The sequence below is a fragment of the Culex quinquefasciatus genome, chromosome 3 (genome assembly GCF_015732765.1).
Source record: "Culex quinquefasciatus strain JHB chromosome 3, VPISU_Cqui_1.0_pri_paternal, whole genome shotgun sequence".
In the NCBI taxonomy this organism is placed as follows: domain Eukaryota; kingdom Metazoa; phylum Arthropoda; class Insecta; order Diptera; family Culicidae; genus Culex; species Culex quinquefasciatus.
Window position 1 is genome coordinate 198103663 of NC_051863.1, and position 27386 is coordinate 198131048.

A 27386-nucleotide genomic window follows, 5' to 3' on the forward strand; every position below is an offset into this window, starting at 1 on the left:
TTGTTTTTGTTTTTGTTTTTGTTTTTGTTTTTGTTTTTGTTTTTGTTTTTGTTTTTGTTTTTGTTTTTGTTTTTGTTTTTGTTTTTGTTTTTGTTTTTGTTTTTGTTTTTGTTTTTGTTTTTGTTTTTGTTTTTGTTTTTGTTTTTGTTTTTGTTTTTGTTTTTGTTTTTGTTTTTGTTTTTGTTTTTGTTTTTGTTTTTGTTTTTGTTTTTGTTTTTGTTTTTGTTTTTGTTTTTGTTTTTGTTTTTGTTTTTGTTTTTGTTTTTGTTTTTGTTTTTGTTTTTGTTTTTGTTTTTGTTTTTGTTTTTGTTTTTGTTTTTGTTTTTGTTTTTGTTTTTGTTTTTGTTTTTGTTTTTGTTTTTGTTTTTGTTTTTGTTTTTGTTTTTGTTTTTGTTTTTGTTTTTGTTTTTGTTTTTGTTTTTGTTTTTGTTTTTGTTTTTGTTTTTGTTTTTGTTTTTGTTTTTGTTTTTGTTTTTGTTTTTGTTTTTGTTTTTGTTTTTGGTTCTTGTTTTTGTTTTTGTTTTTGTTTTTGTTTTTGTTTTTGTTTTTGTTTTTGTTTTTGTTTTTTTAGGTAATAAGTTTGTTTGGATGTCAAGCCACAAGATCCCTCAAGTACACAACCAGCTTGAAATGGGATCGCTTTGAGCAGGAAAGTCAAAGGCTTTCGTCGCGTAGCATCAAAGCTCCTCTTTCATCAAAAGGAAACCCACTTAAAAGGGCGTGGATGTTGATGTGGTGTGCGTTTGTGGGTAACATCTCGGTCACAGAGGCTCATCGCCGGAATTGATTGGTTTTTGTGATTTGCCGATTGATGGATGGAAACAGACACTGCCATCCATCGTGGGGGATCTCTAGTTGAAGGTTTAATTGGAATGCTGTTGAGCATGCACTTATGGGGTCGAATGCTTTAGAGTGACCCCTTTTTTTGACAAGATGAGAATTATGTACAACTCGTTGATGTTTCATGTCTGTAATACTACCTCTATCCTAAGTTGTGATAAGAGTGTGGTTCGATGTACAACTCCACAGAGTCTGTTGGTATTGATTAGCTACAATCTGTTTAATTGAAGGACGATTTGTTTTTTTTAATGATTGGTGATTGGTGGTGTGCTTAGCTTACCTTTTCCACGGCTTTGCTGCTGGCGCTCCTCTTCCTCGAGGGCCTGCAGAACCGCCGACTTGGCCAAGCTCGGAGGCTTGGTGGTCGACGGATCGTCAAAGTCGATTCTGGAAGGAAATTAAAGAAAAAATAGTTAAAATCTACTCTTAAGTCAAATTTCGTATCTTGAAAGGTTTTCAACACGAATTGTTCATCCAAAAGTTCACATAGTAAAACATACAAACCACAATAGTAGTCGAAACTAGCAAGAAGAACTTTGTACAAAGCGTGTTTCATTGAGAGTAAAATAAGCTTCCGACGACGTCCTCATCACTGCCACTGATCTTGACACCATTCTTTTGCCCTCAAGTGCCAATCACCAGTGCAGCTTGGCCTGTAGAATTCTCTAGAAAACACGATTGTATAAATTTGTTATAAAATTTGAAGAAAAAAAATGTTGAAGGTTTTCAACAGCGGCTGAAGAGCAAAAATTGTTGTCACCCTATTTCTTATTTTCGCGCAACAGAGCAACATGTTTCCCTAGGAAAATTCGGATTTTTTAATTTTCGCAGAGAAATCAGCAGCTGCGGACGCTCCGGAGTTCCTAAGAGTGCCGCAACTTTTTAATTGCTCCGCAGAAGAAAATGTGCAACGGCGAACTAACCATGATGATGTTAACGTGTCCTGCACAAGTACAAAGAGTTCTCGTTTCCTTTCACACTTTACATTCCCATGGCAGACCCCGGCAGGGCAGGGCAGTACAAGTCACACTTTGCTCCAGCAGTGCCAACAGACCATCATCAGGAATGCTAATTTCCCCTTTTTGCTTCCATCTGCTTGTATCGCTCCGCTGACTGACTGACTGACTGGGCTGGGGCTGGGAATTGCAGCTCAAGTTGGCTTTTTGACTGCTGCGGCTGTGGCCGAGAGCAAGTTTGCAGAGTCGAAAGGATCAACTTTTGTCCTGACCGGGGACCTTATCAGGGGCGCTGCCGGAGGAACTTGTTCACCTTTTTTACTCGAATTAAGTTTGCAAATAGTCCTCTATCCGTAATTGGTGTAGTGTTGTAGTCCGGTGTTGCTGCAGGATTAACGCTGGAGATGGATGTCTGCTGTTTTGATGACTTCAGGGCCTTTGGTGTAACACCTCTTCAAGTGCGGTCAGCACACACACACACACTCCGGGAACACGCTGGTTGTGATTACTCGTCACATTTTTCACTCAAGGTTCAGGACTTTCACTGGAGACTGCAAAAGTTATGATGGGAACGGAATGCTTGCACGTAGCTCGCCTCTTGTCCCTCCCCAGGTGTCTGTTGACCAAACACCAAAACCGCTCCGGGGTGTGATAGTTTTGATGTCTGATCCTGGTGATACGTTCTGGCTGGCCAGGGCTAAACCACCAACTTGCACAAACTTCCCAGCAGTACAAAGTGTCGGACTCATCCGGGAAATCGCCCCGGAATCCCTGCAAGGAATGTGATTTATTTCAAACGTACACAAAACTCGTACGCATCGTTGAACAGTCGTCCTTCGTTCGCAAAATCCACTCAGTGAGCAGAATCACTGGATTTCGGTGAATTTATGGCATATTTACATTTCTCTGCTAGGCTATAGCAGCAATGGCGAGGGGGGGGGGATGGGGCAGTGAGCCGAAAGAACAACATCCCAGTCCCCGAATCTGCTCTGGATGGGCTTGATTTTGCGTGCCCAGGGGTCATCACTACGCACCAGCAGAAAGCACTGACTGCAGGCCCGATGATCGGGTTGATATTGTTGACGTTGCGTCGAAAGTACCGGATGAAAGTGAATCAAATGCTTGATGAAGCATGAAACTTGCGAGGGACTGATTCGGGATCGTTCGAGGAAAAGATTGGAATGCTCTGTTTGAAGTTTTAAATCTCTTCGTTTCATTGAGTTTAAATTCTCTGGATTTCCGAATTCAGGCGTGACTAAAAGCAACAGTGTCTTGCGCATACGGGTTAAAATTAAGTACTAATTTAGTAAATAAGAAGAAATGAACCACAGAAGTGAATTATGATAGCTGTTTTTGTAAAATATTATAAATAACTCGATGCATACAGGTAATGCTCGTAATTGCAACGATATTCCAACTTTCTAAACTGCAAACGTTCCCAACAATGTTGAGCTCATATTGTCCTGTTTTACCCCTTCTAAACTTCCCGTAAAGAGTGAAAGTTCGTGGAAGCAACTGCAGCCCGTCCCCCTCCTATTTGCTTATCTAATTTAGGAAGCCGACCAAAGTTTGGTGCAAAAGTTCTTCACCGTGGGGGGACGAGGAAGCTGTGCCGGAACTGGTCCACGTGAGATGATTGAGTGCGCCAACTTACTGGGAAAATGTGGGTGGTTGGAGGTGAGTGGGCAGTTTTCAGGGGGTGGACAAAGTTTCCATAACAACATATGCAAATAAGCACGAGTACGTAAAGCGATATATTATCGTAGAGTTTATGGCAAAGTTTTTCCTCGAGGCCCCGATCGCTACCAACTGCGGGGGAGGGATTGCCCAGGAAACGAAAGATGTCTTTCCTGCTCTTTCGTTTGCTTGTGCTTGAGTTGAGAAAGCGGATGCTGGGTGGAATGTTTTTGTATAAAACAAGAATTACAAAACTAAGGAGGGTAGCAGTAATTTGAAAAAGTTTTTCGTCTTTGAGATGTTTTGTACTTGGATTCGTATGTTTGTGAATCTGGGTGATTGAGGGTGACCTCAAGAAATATCCGAAATTACACTACTTTTTAACAATAAACAATGGAGGCACCCTAATAAATCAGTGAACAAACAAAATGGTAAAGTTTGTGTTTGTGTTTCGATTTGGAGTCAATAAATCATACACTGCAAAAATCTACCATTGAACAGCACGAAGCTGAGAGCTGCGTGAGCGTGAAAAATGAGCTTCAATTTAAGTTCCCCTTTCATTCTTAGAATTGAGGAAGCAATCATCCTTAAAAACATTTTTAAGGGCATAATAAAAGCTGCCACAAATAAGTGACCTTTTGGGAAAAGTTTTTCATTGCTGCTGTGGCAGTAAATTAAACAGCACAAATTGTTCCCTTTTCTCACTGGTTATGGTGGCCATCAGCAATCTTGGGTGTTTCCATTAGCATCTCCTCAAAAAGTTATGGGCTATCTCTGGCTGCTGCTCCCCCTGCTTCTGCAGCTTCTGGGAAGCAACAAAACGTCACAAATAATCACCATCTGTAGCTATTCTTTTCACGTGGCACATTTTTTCCTCCCCCTTCTCCAAACGTTGAAACGCGACTCCTCTCCGGTATGGAAATGCAAAACATGGCCCTGCTGTTGATGATGGCTGGCTGGCTAGCGATGCAGCACATGCACTTCCAGAAGAGTGAAGCAGACCCTTGAACCCTGGTTTCAGTGTTTTCCCCTTCGGATCGAAATGAGGAACAAAAAAAAAAGTAGAAGCAGGCAACTATCATGAAGCTCTGGTTCTCGCTGGCAGTGGAAAATTATTGTTATTGCAACCACTTACCGCCAGGCAACACTCTTTCCAGGAGCGTGTGTAAGTAGGTACTTGGGTGGCGTTTGGACCTGTTTTGGCCCTGTTCCATTTGGGGAACCAGGATCTCGTGCCAACTGAACCGTGTGTGTGTGTGTGTTGTGTTGTGCCGGATCCCCCGGGTTTGTGGTCAGCAAGCCAAAGGACTCTTCCAAGTCAATCGATCAGCTGCAGGCAGGCCCACTCGGGGTAGACGAAACCAATGTCCTGTTGAACCTTGCCACCTTTTACTTCTCCACGGACTGAGGCAGAGACAGCTCTCAAGGGGATTGCATCGTCATCAGCGTCCTTCCCAATGGAGGCCTGATGTTGGCAGTGAAACATGTGTAACTTGCCACACTTCTCCAGAGCGGGGTCCGCGGGGGGCAAAGGATTATAAATTTTGTACTAATAGCTCGTAAAAGTGATACTGGCAATGTTCTGGTAATTTGTTTTTGGCGTTGGGAAATAAGTGAGTGCCTGTGGGGTATCTGTTACATTGTGGTTATTTGCTGTTCATTTTTAAGAGCAGGTTTTTTTTTGTTTGAGCTGGTTGAAGTACGTTCGATTCGTTGCGATGTGCTTTTTGCTAACCAAAATTTCTAAAATCTCTTCTCTCTCTCTCTCTCTCTCTCTCTCTCTCTCAAAAATCTTTTCAATTTTGCAATTTTTTGAGATTTTTTATTTTGTATTTTTTGATTTGGCTGAAACTTTGCCTTTGTCAGTAAAATCATTTTTTTCATCATTTACAGGATTCTGAGACGGAACGGAATCGACGTAACACCTTATAATGTGGCCCTCTTAAACCTTGCGGTTTCGTCAACGGATCCACAGGCGTGTATCGTTCTTTTTGCGACAAGACTCCGCCTCCCGGGTCTCCTAAGTGTGAAGGTATGGGCACGGGGAGAGGGCACCGAATACCTATATTTACACTTAGAATTTTTTGCGTCCGCCCCGGGATTCGAACCGGCGACCTCTGGATTGTGAGTCCAGTGCGCGGTCCGATTGATCCACACAGGCTGACATTCTGAGATATAATTTTTAAATGAATCTGGCAACCCCGCCTCGAGTTATGGCCACTTAAGTGATGTTTATGTACTTTTCTGAGGCCGGATCTCACTTAAATGTATTAAAACTATGTCCGGATCCATAATCCACCCCACTGTTGGATAAGTAATCATAAAACCTTTACAAAGAGTCCAAAACATTGAAGATCTGGCAACCCTGTGCCAAGTTATGCCCACTTAACGGGTTACATACATGTAAATCGACAAAAATGTAAGAGGTTGGTTTGGGCACACACTTAAACTTTTTTAAATTATGTTTTAAGGGCATTAAAATACACATTTTCAACTAATAACAAAATAAATTTGAAGATATTTGATTGTATCATTGCTGAGATATAGCCATTTTATGTTAGCAGTTTCAAAAAATTGGTGCCACGATATCTCCACACTGCTTTGACCAAATAGGCTCAAAACTTTGGTGAAGCCTCGTTAAACCGGTCCTGTGTGCATGACGAAGCCGGATTTTCAAAAAAAAAAATGTTTGAAAAAAAAAATGTTTGAAAAAAAAAATAAAAATATGTTTATGTTTTTCATATAAAAAATCGCCAGTTTAAGATTTTTGTATTTTTTTAAAAAGCAAAAGTTCAAAATCGGGTTTCGTCATGCACACGGAATATGTCTTAAGAGTCTTCACCCCAAATTTCATCCAATTTGGTCCATCCCATCTCGAGATATCGTGGCACCCGTAAATCAACTCGGAGTTCAGAGAAAAACGCTCACAAAGTTTGGCAGTTCGTTTTGCGCATGGCAAATTTTTTATCGTAAATCGTCTCTTACTCAGTTTAATCATGAAATATCTTTATGAAACTTGCAGGAGTGATTGAAAATCATCTTTATAGTGGAATTATAAAATTTTCTGAAATATGAAATTTTTGAATTTCTACATGTATGTAACCCCTTAAGTGATATTTGTTGTTCTTTTTTTGGCGGATTTTAAGAAAAACTAGATGAAATTTGTGTCCAAACCCATCGAATCACCATTAGTTGGTAAAGAGTGAGGAAGGCACCAACCACTTAGGTGGATTACGTTAGTTTTTTGGGAAATTGTTGGAACTCGGTACATTAATTGAACATAAAGCATCATGTGTCTTCAGTAAAATTTACAGCAAACAAGGTATTCATTTCATCTGTAGGGTTTTAAAATATCTAATTGTTTAACAATAAAAGATCAACTTTCAAAACGTGGCGAGCTGATATTGGTTCAGCTGTTTAGGAGATATTTTTTTTGAAAAGTGTGTTTTTTGTGAAAATAGATAAAAAAATATTTTCTTTACCCCCCTATCTCTGATAAGATTACCCTAACCGCCCAGCAAAAAAATACGTTTTTTGACCAAGAAACTTCCATGTCAAGTTTGGTAAAATTAGAAGAATTTTTTAATTGCATTCTGCTGGTTTGACGTTGAATCGGTACAGAAAAATCCCAATTTTTATCAAATATTTTATTTCTTTAAATTTGAATTTAAAAATCAGACTGAGGTTGTCAGTGTAGTGTACCTGAAATTTCAAAAATATATTTTTTTTAATTTCCTTATACGTGAAATTGCGATTGAACCAAACTGCACCAGGTGCATGTCCAGCAATTTTCACGTAAACAGTACTCATAACACTCGGACCACCCATCTGACCCGTAGGTCCTCCAGATCAATCACCTCTAATCGCATTCCACGAACCTGGCCTGCGGCGAACGTGAGATATCGTAGATAAGTACTTTCGCAGAAGCAGCAGCAAATCGGTGTCATGTACTTGCCCGCACGTACACCGCTGCCAAGTCAGCACCTTGGACCGAGCTCATATTTCAACTTTTGCCCGGTCCGAGTCCGCCGCGGATCTCTCTCGTAGTACCCTGCAAACATCCACTAATACTCTCCGAAGCTGCCATAAATTACAATCTTAATCCAATTTACTTAAAGCTCCCCTTTTCGCCGCTCGTAGTACCGAAGCTCAGGTTGCCACTTTTTTTCTGCATCCTCCGAATGTGGGACCATCGCCGGGAACTGGTTCTAATTTCCGATGACGAAGATGGACCACCTTGGCCGGGAGGTCGTTTCTCGATGATCCCGGCTGGTGCGCGGTGCGTGATAAATGCTGATGAATGTATTAAGGTTATTAAATTTCACTGCGTTGATTATGCCAGTAATTAAGCTCTAAGCTTGTTTCGTCCGCTCGTCGTCTACGACGACGTTCCAGATTCGTGCCGAGAGTGGCGCGTTTCCGTATGATGACATCGGCAAACATGACGCTCGCTACACAAGTCCTCGCAATTTAAGTGAAAGTTTAACGAAAGGATTAGCGACACGTTGCGCGTTCGATTTAGGCCATCCTGTGGGTGGGCTGGCTAATCACTATGCTTTGCACACACACGCACATGTCCCCGGAATCGGCATGTCGGACACGTCAGCACTCCTGCTGCTTTCGGTTGGTTTCGGTCGGATGAGGCATGTCGTCCAGCTTGACAGTCCGCACCCCCGGGTCTTAGCATAAAGGGGAGCGTTGGCAAATTTCCTGCAACTCCGCCCCTCCCTCACTCCAGATGAAGGTCGATAATTTTGATACATCGCAGGAGATAAACTGGAATTAGTGGCACGGAATGAATCTACATCGGAACGTGAGTGGCTTACGGGAAGAGTTTGGATCTCGGTTCTGGTATGGCCAGAATTCCTAATGTTGGTAGTGTATTGCACAAGTAGAATTCTCTTCAAATATTCCATGAAATTTTTCTTGTCATAATTCCATGTTCGCAAAGACGCACTTTTCGTAACACTATAACGTTGCATTCCCGTAGCTACATTTCTCCGGGGATGGCCCAGTGTTGTATGATTAGAGTTATTCCAACTTGCTGTAGCAAACCGTCATCGTCATATTTGTCCTGTGAGTGTTGGGACTGCCTTCAGTTCACTGCAAGGCTGCTCGGTACCTCGTTGACTGATTGTGTGACTGTGTCCCAGGAAAGACGAAATATGAACTAATAATCAGAGTGCACTCTGCCTCTAAGCTGTAGTAGCCCGAGTCGTGTGCTTTGGATGGAAAATAATTTCAGGACTGCGTTGTCCTCTGAAACCGTAGGTTGGGGGGACTTTCAGGCAGGGCTGTGAAGTCGGTTGACTCCAAATGATTTCATGACGACACAGACTTTTGAAGAATAAGCTCCGACCAAGACTATCAAAATTGTTAAAATTTCCAAAATTTAAAAAATTGCAAAAAATTTCCAACATCTTGGCAACTATCAAAATTACTAAATTTACCAAATTGGCCAAATTTACCAAATTTACAAAATTTACCAAATTTACCAAATTTACCAAATTTACCAAATTTACCAAATTTACCAAATTTACCAAATTTACCTTGTTTACCTTGTTTACCAAATTTACCAAATTTACCAAATTTACCAAATTTACCAAATTTACCAAATTTACCAAATTTACCAAATTTACCAAATTTACCAAATTTACCAAATTTACCAAATTTACCAAGTTTACCAAATTTACCAAATTTACCAAATTTACCAAATTTACCAAATTTACCAAATTTACCAAATTTACCAAATTTACCAAATTTACCAAATTTACCAAATTTACCAAATTTACCAAATTTACCAAATTACCAAATTTACCAAATTTACCAAATTTACCAAATTTACCAAATTTACCAAATTTACCAAATGTACCAAATTTACCAAATTTACCAAATTTACAATTTGACAAAAATGACAAAAATGACACAAAATGACAAAAATGACAAAAATGACAAAAATGACAAAAATGACAAAAATGACAAAAATGACAAAAATGACAAAAATGACAAAAATGACAAAAATGACAAAAATGACAAAAATGACAAAAATGACAAAAATGACAAAAATGACAAAAATGACAAAAATGACAAAAATGACAAAAATGACAAAAATGACAAAAATGACAAAAATGACAAAAATGACAAAAATGACAAAAATGACAAAAATGACAAAAATGACAAAAATGACAAAAATGACAACAATGACAAAAATGACAAAAATGACAAAAATGACAAAAATGACAAAAATGACAAAAATGACAAAAATGACAAAAATGACAAAAATGACAAAAATGACAAAAATGACAAAAATGACAAAAATGACAAAAATGACAAAAATGACAAAAATGACAAAAACTACAAAAACTACAAAAATGACAAAAATGACAAAAATGACAAAAATGACAAAAATGACAAAAATGACAAAAATGACAAAAATGACAAAAATGACAAAAATGACAAAAATGACAAAAATGACAAAAATGACAAAAATGACAAAAATGACAAAAATGACAAAAATGACAAAAATGACAAAAATGACAAAAATGACAAAAATGACAAAAATGACAAAAATGACAAAAATGACAAAAATGACAAAAATGACAAAAATGACAAAAATGACAAAAATGACAAAAATGACAAAAATGACAAAAATGACAAAAATGACAAAAATGACAAAAATGACAAAAATGACAAAAATGACAAAAATGACAAAAATGACAAAAATGACAAAAATGACAAAAATGACAAAAATGACAAAAATGACAAAAATGACAAAATGACAAAAATGACAAAATGACAAAAATGACAAAAATGACAAAAATGACAAAAATGACAAAAATGACAAAAATGACAAAAATGACAAAAATGACAAAAATGACAAAAATGACAAAAATGACAAAAATGACAAAAATGACAAAAATGACAAAAATGACAAAAATGACAAAAATGACAACAATGACAAAAATGACATAAATAGATCAGGATAAAATAAAATACAATAATTAAATTTAAATGGAAACTTTGGATCAAATATTTCCAGGACATTGTTTTGTCTTTAAAATGTTGTGAATTGCTTTATTTATTTGTAAATAATTGCTGATCAAATGTGTTCAACGTAACAAGCAAGTTTTTGAATACATCTGCTAAGTATATTTTAATCTCATTAGTAAAACTGAAGACTTTGTGAAGACAGTACAAAGTCACCCCCACCGACAGCCCAGCAAACAGCATCAACAGATGAGTCTCCCTCGTGTTGGCAACAAATACATGTTTTGCTCATTGCTACTGCCGACGTCATCCTCTTCCCCGATGATCTATGGCAGTCTGCTGCTCGAATCATCCCGGAGGGTACCATCCGGGAGCGCGCACCCGATGATGATTTCCCAGTGCGGAACAGTTGGTGGTGGTGGGAAGGAGCTGGCACACACGTGGACCGACCGGCAGAATGTTATGATTTATGGGAGTGGAGCACACGGTGTTGGACGAAGGTGATTAAATTGCTTGCAATTTCGGTTCGCTCGAGCCGGATGTTGTTGTTGTTGTTGTTGTTGTTATTGTCCAAGTCCGGCAGTCTCGGAGTAATCGCGTGGTCCCAGTTCCAATTACTGGTGTGTCCATCCTTCGTCAACAGCTGCTGCTGCTGCTGCAAGGTCCAGGGATCTTGTACGGTCATTTCGTGTGTAATATCTAAATGTTTATCTTGATAGATTTATATCTTCATTCTTCATCGTGGCGGCAGTGTGGCAAACACTTCGTGCCGGTGATCACTTCAGCTTTTCTTGTTTGTTTGGTGGATTGTAAGGTATATGGTACAGTGTTTGCCTTGGAACAGCCTAGAATTAACGAATCTCCTTAGCAAGCCAATTGCAGTATGTGTGGAGAGTCCCAAGATACTCCAGATTCAGCAGATCTTCCAAGAAGTTGTTTGCGCTCTCTTTGTGAAGTTGTGCTAGCACTCAGCATGAGATATGCTGGGCATGTTTATGTTTCAGTAGCAGTACTTGGGCAGAATAGAAATAAGGCTTAATTCCTTGCTTTTGTTTTGCAGAAAAGTAAAGTAAATCTTTCAAGTTTTGATGGGGACGCGTGGTACTCCAAATCCCTTCATTAAATACTGCAACCCATTTGCATTGTCACTCAAATGCAATAACCGTTAAATTGGGCAAAATCGAGAACGTTTCCGCGGGTAATTGACATTAACATAACTGGCCACGGTGAATTGTACTACCGACAGCCGAGTTTCACGGACTGTGGTCTCTATTCCGGCTCTTGCAGTTGTCAGCTGCAGACTTGTCCGGTCAGCCAGAGCCAGAGATACCTTAACCCCTCTCGGACAGCGTGTGAACCGTCCTTATTTTCATTTTCAATTCATTTCATCCAATTCACAATTCAATTTCCGTCATCCGCTCTTCGACGAAGCGGCGTTCCATTGACAATGTTCCTCGGCGATAAGGTACTTGCCATCGAGTGCAGCTATTGTGCGGTCCAGCCAGGATCCGCCGGAAGGTGGCCCCCGGAGTTTGGCGAAATGGAAAAGACCCCGAGCAGCAAAAAAAAAAAAGAGCCAAGCGACAACTTTGTGTGAACCTCAAGCGGGCGGAATGAAAAGGGAGAGAGATGGTATGATAGTAGTATTATGTTACATGGCTGGAGAGAGTGGAAAGTGTCCATGGCACACACACACAAACCCGGAATGGGGAACCTGCAAAAAAAAAGGGCCAACATTTTATCCCTGGCTCGTGTTTACTTTGTTTCGCTGTTTCGCGTCGGGTTCCGGGATGGCCAAGCCGGGGTTGGCTCATCCTGTGGCTTTTCGGGAAAAGAGAGAGAGAGCGAGCTGGTCCGTTTTCGTAACGCGATGAGCGGGGTCGGGTTGCTTTTCTTGGACTTGCTACTGTACTGTAATAGACATTTTTAAAGTTAAAATATTTCAATCCGGTTGCAATTTTTCTGATCTTTTTAAAAATAAAGTACAGTTCCTACTCGATTACCTGAAGGTCACTTCGGATAATCGAATCACATTTGTTGTTCTCACATTTTTGATTGTTGAGCTTTATGACTCATAAACTACGCTAGAGAGCTCCTGTAGCCCAGTGTTACGGGTTCGACCTTGTAAGTGGAAGGTGATGGGCTCGATTCTCTATTGGCTCGGCATGGTCACTGGGAATAAGGTCGATTCATAAAAAAAAGTCTTTGAAGACCTGTATCGAGTACCGCATACCTCAAATTTTAAATGATAAATGTTTTAAAACTTGCGCAAGGATATGGAAATAAAAGTGTTAAAGTCCAAAGTGCCTCAAAATTTGATTTTCGAAGAAATGTCTTGTTACAGGATAAATCATATTTAATATTCATTACGATTACGTCCAATTAAGCTCATATTTTGGATTTTTGGGGCACTTTTAGAGACCTAACATATTTTTGAAGTTGTTTTCTTCTTATTCCAACATTGTCAAACTTACGGACCCAATCCTGCAAGAATCTGATTGTAAAAATAGTCAAACTTTGTTTTAAATAACTATGATGACAGTTGTTTAGGGGATGAGTAATAAATTATATCGATGGTTCCCGTAGTTTTGAAGATACTAAAATGTCTGTAACAGAAATCTGGGTGCAAAAGCTATGGTTGATGTCTACCGTTAAAAGCAAAAAAAAAAAAGTTAAATATTTCGAAAAAGGGGTGTTGGTCATGTGTTAAACTTGAGATATTTTCATTTGAAAATGTCTAATTTTCAAACCCCAAGAAATTCAAAATTTGTCGAAATGAAGAACTAAAATTAAAATTACTAAAATAAGTCCTGTAATTTTGGCAGCAGATTTGTGATACGTTTTGACCAAAATTGACTCCTCGAATAATCAACATTTTCAAACATTTGTTGTAAGTGATCGAGAAGTACTTAAATGTTGGGAAAATTTCACTTCCAATATTGTTGCATATCAATACCTCTTACAAGTCACACTGGTGGATGATGCTGGTTTTGGTCCATTATTTGTATTTGAGCATCAATTTATTTCTATTTGACCAAATTTAACCCTCCCGTAAGTGGTGAGATTGGATCAGTTTTCAAACTTTTGGCACTTAAGGCGGATTCCATAAACTTTGCAAAGTTTTGGAAATTTACGAATATTACACATATTTTTTTTCTTTTTAATAGTTTTTATTGTTCAGATATTGCTAGAACCCTCAATTTAGAATACTCGAATTTCAATTAGTTATTACCTTTTCTGAATGTAAGACATGATTTTGGACATTTTATTTAAAAGCACAGAAAATTCTAAAAAAGTTCATTTTTTAAACATTGATAGTTTCCAAGACATTGTGAGTTGAAAAACGAGGGCAATAGATGACACCGAGACAAACTATTTTTCACAAAATTAAAACTGCGGGATTATGTATGCTTGTAGCCAGCAGTCCGATTAAAAATTAAAAAAAAAAAATAGAAAATCTCATTTGTTTTATTTATTTTGCAGGTATAGTTTTATAAATATTTTTTTGAAATCAAAAATTAAAACAAAAACTTTTTTATTTATCCTCAAAACGCGTTTTACTACAAAACGAGGCACATGATTGGAAAATGGTTGAAATCAATATCGACTGCAGATTTTATTTTCATCTTTTATTGCAGATTGCAACGATTTTAAGACAATCGAGCAAGTTGTGGAAAGCTCTTCACAAATGTGCACACCTCAAACTACAGCAGAAAAAGCTTCAAATTGATAATGGCTTTTATCCTAGACACTCACCACAGTTGGCAAGCGGGTGGAGAGGAATTTTGGAAATGGATTCTTTGTAATGAAAAATTGTATAAAAATATGTGAAATTATTATATCCGTGTACCCTTTTCCTGAAAAATTGTTATCATATAACTTTATAACCTATAACTTTGCTGAAGTCCATATCGATCAGAAAATCTCTTCTCAATTTACAGATTTGCAAACATCCATTGTATGGAATAACAAATGCTGCAAATAGCTTCATTTGATATTGGAATAGACAAATTGAAATTTTAGAGAGTTACTCTGGAATATAAGCAAAATGAATATGACACAGTTTTTGAAGGTTTTTTTTTGTACTGCACTAAACTTCATATTTTTTATATGAGATTTATGAGACCTCAAGCTGAATTAATGACACTGAGAAACCATAGTCTAGGAAGTATAGTGATGAAGATCATTTTTGAAATATTTTAAAGCCTTTTTTCAGGTAAAAATTGAATCTATTTAACCTAGGTAAAACTTATAGTTTTAGGTTGAAGAGGTGTTTGCGTAAAGCTGATAGGTAAATAAGTCGATTTTTTCCCTCATCCTTTCGTTTGTTGTGTACCCACACCGTACCACAAAAAAAGTTCCGCCATGGTTCGGCAAAAAAAAAAGACGGAACGACAAGAAAAAAAAGCTGCGCCTTCCGGTTCCGGTGCCAGAGCAAGTTATGTCGCGGAGAAAAAAAACCTGATCGCGAAACAAATTTATGTCAAAGCATTTTGCCGTTTGCCGTTCTGCCAGCAGCAGTTACAGAAACTATAAAGTTTTTACCGTGACCGTGCCGTTTTTAAAGCTACTCACAGTGGAAATCTTTAATGCTCGCTGGAAAAATCACCACTTTTGGAATGAAAAGCGGGTGTGGTGGTTCATCGGTACTCGATAGATGTCCCACCGCGCGGTGGTGACACAAAACACCGAAATTGGATTAAAGCAGGTTACATTGTCGTCCCACGTGTCCGTTCTCATCTATCGCAGTGGTGAGGATTCTGACGAGGTCCGATCCAATCGTGGAACGTGGAGTTTTTTTTCTGCTTATGCAACGTTTTGCATTAGGGTGATTTTTTTCCGTTTTCTGAGTTATACCTTGTGCTTGAAGTCAACGTTCTCAACATCACTCAAGATGACCCTTTAAATTGATTTCCATCATTAAGGATTTCCTGAACACATGTTTGATGTGGGAAAAGTCCACCCTAATCGATGTCCACCCTTCAGGCGATGCAACGTCCAAGCTTATTACGAGGAACAAGTTAATCGATCGATAAGGATGCCTTCACTCCACAGGGCTGGGTTCTGGTCCTAGCTGGTGTTCCGGACAGTATCGTCTTCCTGATGGTGGTGGTGGTGGTGATACAGCAGGTGCAATCTTAATCCGCCGCCGGGTCATGTAAACCTTGCCGCACGCAATCCATTACGGACGGATCAAATCCAACCCGTCCAGTTGCCGTACACGCTGGTGCACTATCACCTCAATGACGAGGATAATTAACACTGACGCAGGGCGCAGATGGCTGGTCCAAGCTTCGTCCTGGCGTAGGTCTCACCGGGATGTACCTTTTTCTCCGGCGAGACAGGGAGCTTCACCAAGAGTGATTATTTTAGCCGGCACTGCGACTGGGCTGGCGAGCAAGGGGCTGATGAGACCTGGCAGTACTCTACACTACAGAGTCCAACCAGAAGAAGATTCCTGTCAGGGAAAACTGAGCGGCAACGGTTGAAATTGATTTCGACATGGAAGTGTATAAATAATTTGATTATTGTTCACTCTTCTGGCATCCGGAAGTGGAAGTGAACCAAGTCTTGTGCATCTCAAGACACTGCGAAAATGGAAATGCTGAATTTAAGACATTAAATGAAGCCCATCGTTGCGTGTCCTAAATGGTGTTACGTTACGTCATGAAGTGAGCAAGTTATGCAAACAATTTCCCTCCGTGTTGAGGCTACCGAGAAGTTCGTTCCTGCCTGTGTGGTGTAGGGGTTATCTGGCAGCTCGGAGGCGTCGCCAATTGATGAGATCCCATTTAAGCTGATTAATATCGCTCTATGGTAAGACAGGCTCTGGCAGGACTCTGTGGGCGGGGTGGTTGGGTAGTCTAAAAGTGCTAGTAGCTATTTGTAAAACTTATCTTTATCTTATTCTGATGGAACACGATACCGTTGCCGGTGATGCGTCTCGGGTGGTACAGTCATCCTTGTATCTAAGGCGGTTTTAATGGATGTTTTAATCCATAATCTATTTTCAGACTGACGGACCATATTTATACCCTTTTTATTGTACATACATTTAAGGAGAGCCAATTCACAAAAAAATCTACTTTGTTGAATTATTAAGTGTTTCCGGTTAAACAGAATGCAAAAAACGCTACTTTTGAGCCAGCTACTTTTGAGTTCCAAAGCCGGAGATGGAATTTATTTATATATTTTTATTTGGCTCAAACTTTGTGGGGATTTTCCCTATGGCCTAAGAGGCCATTTTGAGGTCCATACAATTTTGGCGGCTGTCCATAACAAAATGGTAAGTAAATATTCTAAAATCTGTTACTTTTGTAGGAATATTCAAATCAATTTGATGTCTTGGGCAAAGTTGTAAGTAATAATGAGGTCCATTTACAAAAATTTGCACACGAAAAAAATGCATTTTTTTCTTTAAAAAAACTACATTTTGCACAATTCGTTTTTTTTATTTTTGAGATTTTTATGTTTTAGGTGACCAAACCCGCAACTTTTAAGCCATAGAGAAGCAAGATTTTTGAAAAAAAAAAACTAATTTATTTTTTTGGGAAATTTCAATTTGCAATCGAAAAGTACTTAACAGATTTTTCGAAATAGTGCCTCGTTTTCAAGAGATAGCTACCAAAAGTTTGATTTGAGTTAAAACTTGGCGGATTTATGATTTTAAAAAATAGTGAATTTTAGTGTCCATTTATGAAATAGTAGTTTATGCAACAAGTTGCAAAAAGCGGATTTTTTCAGCACGAGTCGTACATTTATCCAACGAGGTTCACCGAGTTGGATAAATACGATGAGTGCTGAAAAAATCCGCTTTTTGCAACGAGTTCCATACAACATTTTTTGCAATTCCGATAAACACCCTTTGAGTGAAATTTTAAGTCAAATTTTCATGTTTTGTCAATAAATCGATTAAATCAAAAAAATGTTGAAAAGTGTTACTTTTCGAAACAAGTGCTGAAAAGTTCAACTTTTCAGCATCCATTTCAGTGCTGAAAAGTAGAACTTTTCAGCATTTATTTTGAAAAGTGTTGCTTTTCGATTCTGTTATTTTTGGTACAGAAAAGTAGGCTATTTCGTCGTTCAAGAATGACATGAAAAGTAAGTAGTTTCACGACGGAATTGCAAAAATATTTTTTTAAGTTCCGAAAATTTGTCTAAGATACATTAAACTTGGACCTCTGGTTGCTGAGATACAGCGGCATAGAGAAAAAGAAACAGGAAAATTATTGTTTTCCTAGCCTTAGCCAAACAGCCCTTCAATTTTAAATGCCGATGTCTCAGCAACTAATGGTCCGATTTGATGTTGAAAACCGTGAGCTCGTGAAATTTTTCTGATCTTTTCGAAAACAAAATTTGACAAAAATTAGTCTACTAACATTTCAAAAGGGCCTAACATTCAATATTAAGTCTGCATACAAATTGAAACTTTATTTTGTTGCGTCTAGACAAAGCCGAGGCAAATCTTTTGTTTTTGTACAGAACTATTTTTTTTTTCTATTTTTTATTGATTCTGAGTCTTTTTCTTTCTGTTGTAATCGTATTAATTTTAGTAAATATGTTTTTCGAACTGCTGTTTCAAGCACTCATTTGAAACATAAGTCAACTTTTTATGGAAATATATGATTTTTAAAATAGATGATATTTTACGAGAACGGCTTTCCCGGGAAGCTGATCAGACTGGTGAAATCAACGATGGACGGGGCGCGGTGCAGCGTGAAGATTTCGGGTGCCGATCGAATCGCGCAAGGGACTGCGACAAGGCGACGGTATCTCCGGCCTCTGTTTCAACATTGGGCTTGAAGGTGTTATGAAGCGGGCGGGCTTCAACATGCGGGGCATGCTCATCAACCGGTCCAGCCAGTTCATCTGCTATGCCGACGACATGGACATTGTCGTCAGAACGTTCGAGGAGGTGACTAAGCGGTACACCGAATTGAAGCGGGAAGCGGAGAATGTTGGATTGAAGGTGAATGTGGCGAAGACGAAATATCTGCTGGCAGGAGGAACCGAGTCTCTTAGGGCTCGCATAGGACCGAGCGTGACGATCGACGGCGACGAGTTCGAGGTTGTGGAGGAATTTGTCTACCTTGGATCGTTGGTGACGTCGGACAACAACTGCAGCAGGGAAATTTGGAGGCGCATCATCACCGGTAGTCGTGCCTACTACAGACTTCACAAGATTTTACGGTCTGGTACCCTTTCCCGATGTGCAAAGTGTACCATATGCGGAACGCTGATAAGACCCGTCGTCCTCTACGGGCACGAGACGTGGACGATGCTCGAAGAGGACCTGCAAGCGCTTGAAGTTTTCGAACGACGAGTGCTTACGACGATCTTTGGCGGTGTACGTGAGAACAATGCATGGAGAAAAAGGATGAACCACGAGCTAGCGCAACTCTATGGCAAGCATTTGGAAAGTCACCAAGGCTGGCCGGATCAGGTGGGCCGGACACGTCGCGAGAATGCCGAACGCGCAGGTTGCGCGCAAATCGAGCCAGACTACCAATCCGTTGAAGTTGCTGTTCAATACAGAGCCGGTTGGAACGCGGCGGAGGTGGGCGCAACGTGCGAGGTGGTTAGACCAAGTGGAGGAAGATCTGAGAAGTGTGGGAGTTCCGAGTCGAAATAGGAGAGTAGCAGCCCAAGACCGAGTTCAGTGGCAGCGCATCTGGAGACAGCTCATGACCCGGGGGTTGTCTGAGCAGTAAAAGTAAAAGTAAGTATGATTTTTAACGAGAAAAAAATAACCTCCAAAAACGATTCCACGTCAAAACAGGACGATCCAGATCAAAAGTGCTCCGATTTGGTTCAAATTTGACATGTGAGTTTTTTGCCCAAAATAATTAGGTTCATATTTTTTCCGTCTGACAAATAGAATTTTAGAGTTATTTTTAAGCTATTCCCGAACAGACGGTAATAACTAAATTCATGCCATTTCAATAACAAATACTGTTAAAATAACAGAAAGTGTTATGGAATAATCTTGAAAAAACCATTTTTGCATAAGAGTCCAATAACAGTTTATGTTATCGTAACAAAAATTGTTATTGGTCTGATATAGATTGACAGCAAAAACAACTTGAGAATAACATTTTTTGTTATGGAAGAATAACTCCAAACGTTATTGGGATGATCGGATTAGTTGTTAAAATAACAAAAAATAATAACAAAGATTTATTCGAAAAATAACGTAAAATGTTATTAGTCTGTTTAACAATAACAATCCAATAACAAAAAAATCATAACGGCGAATAACAAATCTTGTTATAAATAACATAAAATGTTATTGGGTTAGTATTTTCAAATAACAAAGAATGTTATTCCCAAGTTATCTCCGTCTGCTCGGGTTGTAATTCATATGTTTATAGGACCTATTAAAAATAATAAAGGACACTCTTGACTTGTTATTCTTAAAAAAGAGTAGTTCAAACAGAGCGTTATTTTAAACAAATCGTAATTTGTACTGAAAATTAGTTAAGTGGGGAAGAGGGGTGTCTAAAAATTTCAAATTTTGTATTTCGTAATTAGTGAATTAACTCTTAGCCCCTGCTTCTTTCTATTCTTTACACAAATTTCAGCATTTGTACCAAATATACTCGTAAAATTGGTTAAGGTCATTGAATAAATATTGGTTATTGAAAAAATATTGTTTCAAAAATTCACCAGCCTGCCGTGTTATATTTTCCTAAATATCCTGGTCTTGTTCTGTGATAACAACGCTATAGGAAGTGAGTTATAACTACGACCAGAGTGTATCAACAAGCAACAAACTTGCAAAGGGACGTTACGCTCCCCGAATCCAGTCAGATATTGACGTCGACAGGCAGCGGCTTTTCTTCAGTGCATCCAGTAAGAGTTGCCATCGTTGCGAAGCACGAGAAGTTTCCTCTTTCAGCGTCCCGTCTTCTATTTCTGCCTACAACCACGTAAGGGTTTTTCCCCGAAGAGGCTGTGTAATTAATTTAATTTTACACGAAATTTACAAGATATCAAGCTGGAAGACCTCTCGTGGAGCAGATGATTTAGATATCTCGAGGACGTAGTCGACGACGTCGCAATGTGTGCAAATCTGCTTAAAAATTGAGTTTAGCTAGCTACTTAACTCGTTTGTTGGCAACGGGGTCGACGACGATATGTGCTAGGCCGGGAAGGTCCCAAGACCCGACCGCTGAGTCTGACGGGAGCAATTAGGGGCTTTTATGATGCTGCTGCTGTTGTAACACGAGAATGTGGGTGATTTTTGTAAATTGACTTTTCCAAGTGGAAAATAACATCACGAGCGTGATATTTGTCGTCTGACGGGGAAGGAAAAATGATCCGTCACTTGAGAGAGAGAGAGTGTGTGTGTGTGTTTTCTCTCGAGAATAATAGCAGATGGCTGAACTTGCAATGGTGAGCCCTTATCGCGAGCTTGGTTCCGTCGTGTGGTAGGATTAATTGGAGTTTAGCATCAAGTTTTGGCCACAAAGCAGGAAAGATCCTTCCCGTTGAGCACTTTGTTTTCAAGGCAGCGATAGATGAAAAGTTCTCCAACTAATCTCACAGCACATTTGTCACATTTTGGCACCGCACATTAAATTACCTTGATTTAAACTGGTTGACTCGCTGATGATACGCCATCATTTTGTTAGAGAGACACTTCACTAAAATCAAGAATCGACCAACAACAACACTTCACTTTACCACAATTTTCAAACCACGCCCGACGTGCCAATCTTCCAATTTCACACAAACAGTTCGTTTCAAACCGACTTCGAATTTTCCGCGTTTTCTTCCAAATATCCCCCCCTTCAAAAAATTATAATCACAAATCACTCGAAAGAAATCTCAATCTTCAATCAAAAACCAAAAAAAAAAAAAAAAACAATTTCCCGCACTCGACCGACGGCGATCTTTCGACAAAATCAAGCGGAATACAAGGATTCAAACCGGATCGTAGACTCGTTTCGCGAATAATGGAGCGCATCGGTTTCAGCTGATCTCAACAGAGGATTTTTTTTTTTGCTGCTGCTTCTGCTCACCGACCAAACTGCCTCCTCTCCTCTCAAAGACCGATTTTAATTTTAAATCACCTTCTTGAGTCAGTCTTGAGCATTGTGGGTGTGTGTGTATTACTGACTTAAGAGTAAGCGTGTTTTACTTTTTTCCCTTTTTTATGAAGTGTGCAAAGTACGTCAGTGAGGTCTTTCTTTTTGCTTCTTCTATGGGGGGTGGTGCATCGTCAGGAAAATTCATCGACCTGTTCGGTTTTGATGGGAGAACTGTGTGCTGGTGCTTTCCACCGGTGACAGGTAGCGGGTGTGTCATTCATCCCATAATTAAGATGCTTGGCGGTCGACGACGTTCACGGTCACAACAGTCATGGTGTGTGGTGCGAAATGTGAAGGATATGGATGAAGAATTTTTCCACGACCAGGTGTTAATTATTTCGAGTACGAAAATAAGTATGACATTTGTGTCAGGGTTATTTTAAGCTGGTGAACTTGTATTAATCAGAAAACACTCAGTTGCGAAAGGTTGGGTAAACCCAATTGAAAATGGTGTCTTCTTTAACCATATCAATTTATTCAATGAAATTTTTTGAATGAGGATAATAAATGAGTGTAAAAGTAATCCTTATGTTGAAAATTGTCTGAGAACAGCAAATCAAACTTTTTTTAATCACACATTGATTAGTGAAATTTGACAAAGGTTTGATAAAAAAAATCATCCACCACGCAACTGCACAGTAGGGTACCCAGACTATGGGAAAAACTTTCATAACCTCGCCAAATATAAGCAACATCATACGAAATTAACCCATGGATACTCGAGGGTGAATTTATATCGATTTTTTCTTGGAAATCTAATTCTGTTATTATTTTGTAAGCAGGTGAGATGGTATGATTAATCAAATTCGTTTAAAAGTGATATTCTTAAAACAAATTTATTTATTTGTTACAGTGTTTCTTAATTATTTTCAAAGCTGTCATGTAATTAAAATACCCCCTTGGCCTTCTTTCATCTAGAACTTTATTAAAGAAACCAAAGCTGAAAAGCTTGATCCTGAAAAGTTAGTTACGATTTAAAAAAGTAACTTATTGAGAAATTTATTATTTTATTCAATTTCAACTATTGGTTAACTCAATAAAATTCGACATAATTTAGCATAAATGCTTATAAAAACCCTAGATATAGTTTGGGAACCATCCATAAACCACGTGGATACTTGAGGGGGGTATGGTCTACGATCCATACAAAAATTGTCCAAGATGGGGGAGGTTAACAGATTCCCAAAAAAGTGTCCTCGTGGTGTAGGGATTTTTTATTTTTCTGTCAAAAAAAAAAAATTATGTTTCAGGGGTATTATATTATTTTGATATTGGAAATTGATTCAGTGATTTGATTATGATATTGAGACTGTCGCGAATTGACTTTTTATGGTATTTTTTTTATTTTTAAGATACTTTGTCCATTTTTCATCATTAGTTGTTTCGTACCAGATTCTATTGAAATTTGAGGGCTGTCCATAGAAAAGTGCTAGGGAAACATTCAAAAATATGTACTTTAGAAAGTGATTTTCGTCGATAAATTTATAGGTTATAAATAGTTTCTCAAAATAATTAGACTGCTACATCCCCCTCCCCTCCCCCTCCTATTTCAAAAAACTTTAAATTTCAGTAGAAATTCAAGTGCACTCAGCTGAAATCAAATTAAACTGTATTCCCCTGTGTTTAGAATATTTCTTATTAGGTTTGGGTTTATTAGAAAATTCATTTGATTTTTCTCAAATTTTCGATGTACAGTACCGCAAAAAGTGTTTTTTGCATTTTTTATGTTGAATTATGTGCCAATTTCTGAGTTATATAGCGTATGAAGGACATTCTGTTTTCGAGCAAGTTATTATATTGTGAAAAATCGTTTTTTTTTTCAAAAAGTATCGAAAATGCATGCAAAAAATTAAAAAAAGAAACATTTTGAAATGTATCATTGAATTCTGAATAAAAAAAAACTTTTGATTTTTTTTTGAAAGAATGGTTTGTTTTTTAGTTGTAGCCATTTTTGAGGTCAAATTATCCACATTTTTTTTAAATAGTTTCCATTACATGTTTGACAAAAAAAAAAAACTTTCGAATAGCTGACAAAATTCTCATCCTGCTTTTTTGATATTCTTGATCCGGCCTTTGATTGCAGAGACATGGGCTAGCAAAAAATAAAAATTACCCAAATTGGGTTTTTTTTTATAAAATCTATTCAATGGAGCACCCGCCGTCGATCAGTTCTTGCTTTTTTACAATGTTTTTCTTATAGAGCGAACTGTCAAAAACTGCTCGACGGCGAGTGCTCCAATGACCATCAATTGCAATCGATAATATCTTGGAAACCATTCATCAGACTTTCAATGTAATAAAGTGAAATTTGTGTAAACTTTTAACAACTCCTTAAATAATGTTTCCAGATTTTTAAGGTCGTAGAAGGTGTCCTTCACTTTTGGAACAATGACTGTCAATGATGGTTCTGAATACAGAATCCAGAAATAGTAAATGGCAATGAAAAAATAATCAAAATAATTTAATTAATTTTTTTTTGCGAAATTCTTGAGAACAAATGAATTTATGTTTAACCTACTTCTTTTTGACTAAAATTTACCAATAATTTAAAAATACATATTTTAACAAAAAATTTAAAGACCGCATACGATAAGTATTTTTTCTAATTCATCTGAAAATAATTTTGAAAAGGACATCAGAAATACAATGTAATGTATAGTTTGTGATAAAAAATTGTTTTTTTTTCATGGAAACTAGTGAACTTTTTCCTTCTGGATTCGATTGCTTAGTAAAGGGAACGTAGTGTATCATCACAAGCTGGACCTTTCACGACATGCAAGGCGACCTATGGAATGTTAACATTAACGTTTACGTGTTAACATTAGGTTGAGAAATAGCAACTAAATCTGTTTTGTGAATAAAGCCCCTACACGGAGAAAAAAGAGTTCCCAAAATCGTGAACAAGCGTTCATGAAAATGGGAACCTCGAACAAAGTGTTGAAATCCCATGGTACGATTTTGAAAAACGTACCATGAAATTTGAACACTTTGTTCGTGGTTTCCATTTTCATGAACGCTTGTTCACGATTTTGGGAACTCTTTTTCTCCGTGTATACTTTTCATTGGTCGCGGGAAAATTTTACTGTTTACTAATTTATACATTTTCTTAATTTAGTCTTAGTAAAAAAATCTTCTGAAAATGTCTATAAATCCAAATAACTCTACACAACTGTACTTGCATTTTATTAAATTTCATACACACCTTTCCTGCATACCTGCTATCCTCAGCGCAGGCAAGCCAATCCAAACAACTCGATCGCTGATTTATGCTCTATTTTTGAGCATGCTTACATTATTGCAAGGCACACAAACCCACTCACACACACTCAAGCCAAGCCAATTTGTAGCGATACACTTTGCCTCTTTTCTCTTTGGGCAAAGTGTTTTCCCGCGAGAAGAAAAAAAACCCCTGCGTCTTCCCTAGAGTGGCTGGCAGCGGTACAAAACGACTGGGTTTATTTTAAGATCGATGACTAACGCTTTCCACCTCCCACAGCTCCCCTCTCTTTGGTAGCCACCATTTTTTGATTTGATGGATCGTCACGCGAAAGAGGAACCGATACTCGTCAAACAACTCACAGCTTTGCTTTGGTGTTGGTGCTGGTTGTTGGTGAAACGGGATTTGTTTACTGTTTACACTTGAAGGTGCAATACACTTACGATATAAATGGATGTTTTTTTTTAGAGAATTCATCAATATGTTTTAAAACATGCAGCTTTTGTGAAGTCATGTTGGTTTAAATTAAAATTTGCAACAAATACAAAATTTAAAACAAATTTGAAGATTTTTTTTTTAAATCACCACTACCATCAATTGGTTCGTGAATAAGCCGAAGCCGGTTGATTGATGTGCTAGGATCAGTCAGTCAGCAGTGGTCTGGCTTTCGCCAACGTGCGACAATTGCGCCGAACGAGTGAGAGATCAACAAACCGCCACCGTCACAAGTACAGCAGCGGCAGTGATTCATCCACTCTTTCGCGATGATGGCACGGGTAGAAAGTTCGAAAAACTGCGCCGCCATCACCGTCACCGTGCTTCAGTGTTTGGTGGATGAGCAATTAGTGAATTGCAGAGGATTTTTTCTTTGCTTCCTTATTTTCTATTGCCATCGTGCATTGACTGTCAGTGGGACAATCAGCTGGTTTTGTTTTAAAATAGATGAGTCATTAGGATTTGATTGGATGTGGCTTAATGAAAATTTAAAGGAATAGTTTTACTTCAAATGGAAAAAATGCTTCATGAAGGAATTATTTTTTCCAAACATGTTTGTATTTTTGTGTTTTTGTACCTTATTTCCGTGAGCTGATCATCAACAACTTTTCAAAAGCTCTGCCATCAAGCTTCCCTGAATCGACCTCTTGACTCAGTATCCTGTTGAGCAGTTCTCTAGGATTTCGGTCATTCGATTTTTTTTGTATTTTTTAATCCGACTGAAACTTTTTTGGTGCCTTCGGTATGCCCAAAGAAGCCATTTTGCATCATTAGTTTGTCCATATAATTTTCCATACAAATTTGGCAGCTGTCCATACAAAAATGATGCATGAAAATTCAAAAATCTGTATCTTTTGAAGGAATTTTTTGATCGATTTGGTGTCTTCGGCAAAGTTGTAGGTATGGATACGGACTACACTGGAAAAAATAATACACGGTAAAAAAATTTGGTGATTTTTTATTTAACTTTTATCACTAAAACTTGATTTACAAAAAACACTATTTTTAATTTTTTTATTTTTGATATGTTTTAGAGGACATAAAATGCCAACTTTTCAGAAATTTCCAGGTTGTGCAAAAAATCATTGACCGAGTTATGAATTTTTTAATCAATACTGATTTTTTCAAAAAATCGAAATTTTGGTCGTAAAATTTTTCAACTTCATTTTTCGATGTAAAATCAAATTTGCAATCAAAAAGTACGTTAGTGAAATTTTGATAAAGTGCACCGTTTTCAAGTTATAGCCATATTTAAGTGACTTTTTTGAAAATAGTCGCAGTTTTTCATTTTTTAAAATTAGTGCACATGTTTGCCCAGTTTTGAAAAAAAATATTTTTGAAAAGCTGAGAAAATTCTCTATATTTTGCTTATTGGGACTTTGTTGATACGACCTTTAGTTGCTGAGATATTGCAATGCAAAGGTTTAAAAACAGGAAAATTGATGATTTCTAAGTCTCACCCAAACAACCCACCATTTTCTATCGTCAATATCTTAGCAACTAATGGTCCGATTTTCAATGTTAATATATGAAACATTTGTGAAATTTTCCGATCTTTTCGAAAAAAATATTTTCAAAATTTTCAAATCAAGACTAACATTTCAAAAAGGCCAAACATTCAATATTTTGCCCTTTTAAAATGTTAGTCTTGATTTGAAAATTTTGAAAATATTTTTTTCGAAAAGATCGGAAAATTTCACAATTGTTTCATTTATTAACATTGAAAATCGGACCATTAGTTGCTGAGATATTGACGATAGAAAATGGTGGGTTGTTTGGGTGAAACTTAGAAAACATCAATTTTCCTGTTTTTAAACCTTTGCATTGCAATATCTCAGCAACTAAAGGTCGTATCAACAAAGTCGAATAAGCAAAATATAGAGAATTTTCTCAGCTTTTCAAAATATTTTTTCAAAACTGGGCAAACATGTGCACTAATTTAAAAATAAAAACTGCGACTATTTTCAAAAATCACTTAAATATGGCTATAACTTGAAAACGGTGCACTTTATCAAAATTTCACTAACGTACTTTTGATTGCAAATTTGATTTACATCGAAAAATGAAGTTGAAAAATTTACGACAAAATTTCGATTTTTGAAAAATCAGTATTGATTAAAA

General features: G+C 37.8%; 1 protein-coding gene across 3 annotated transcripts in view; it reads right to left on the bottom strand.

Moving 5' to 3' along the window:
* LOC6031090 (putative mediator of RNA polymerase II transcription subunit 26) overlaps positions 1–27386 on the bottom strand; it is a 215100-nt gene that overhangs the window by 157698 nt on the left and 30016 nt on the right. For all 3 annotated transcript variants that reach the window (XM_038258644.1, XM_038258642.1, XM_038258643.1), the window contains one exon: positions 1121–1227. In XM_038258644.1, coding sequence (XP_038114572.1) covers positions 1121–1227 — 107 coding nt within the window. The remainder of the gene's footprint in view (positions 1–1120; positions 1228–27386) is intronic.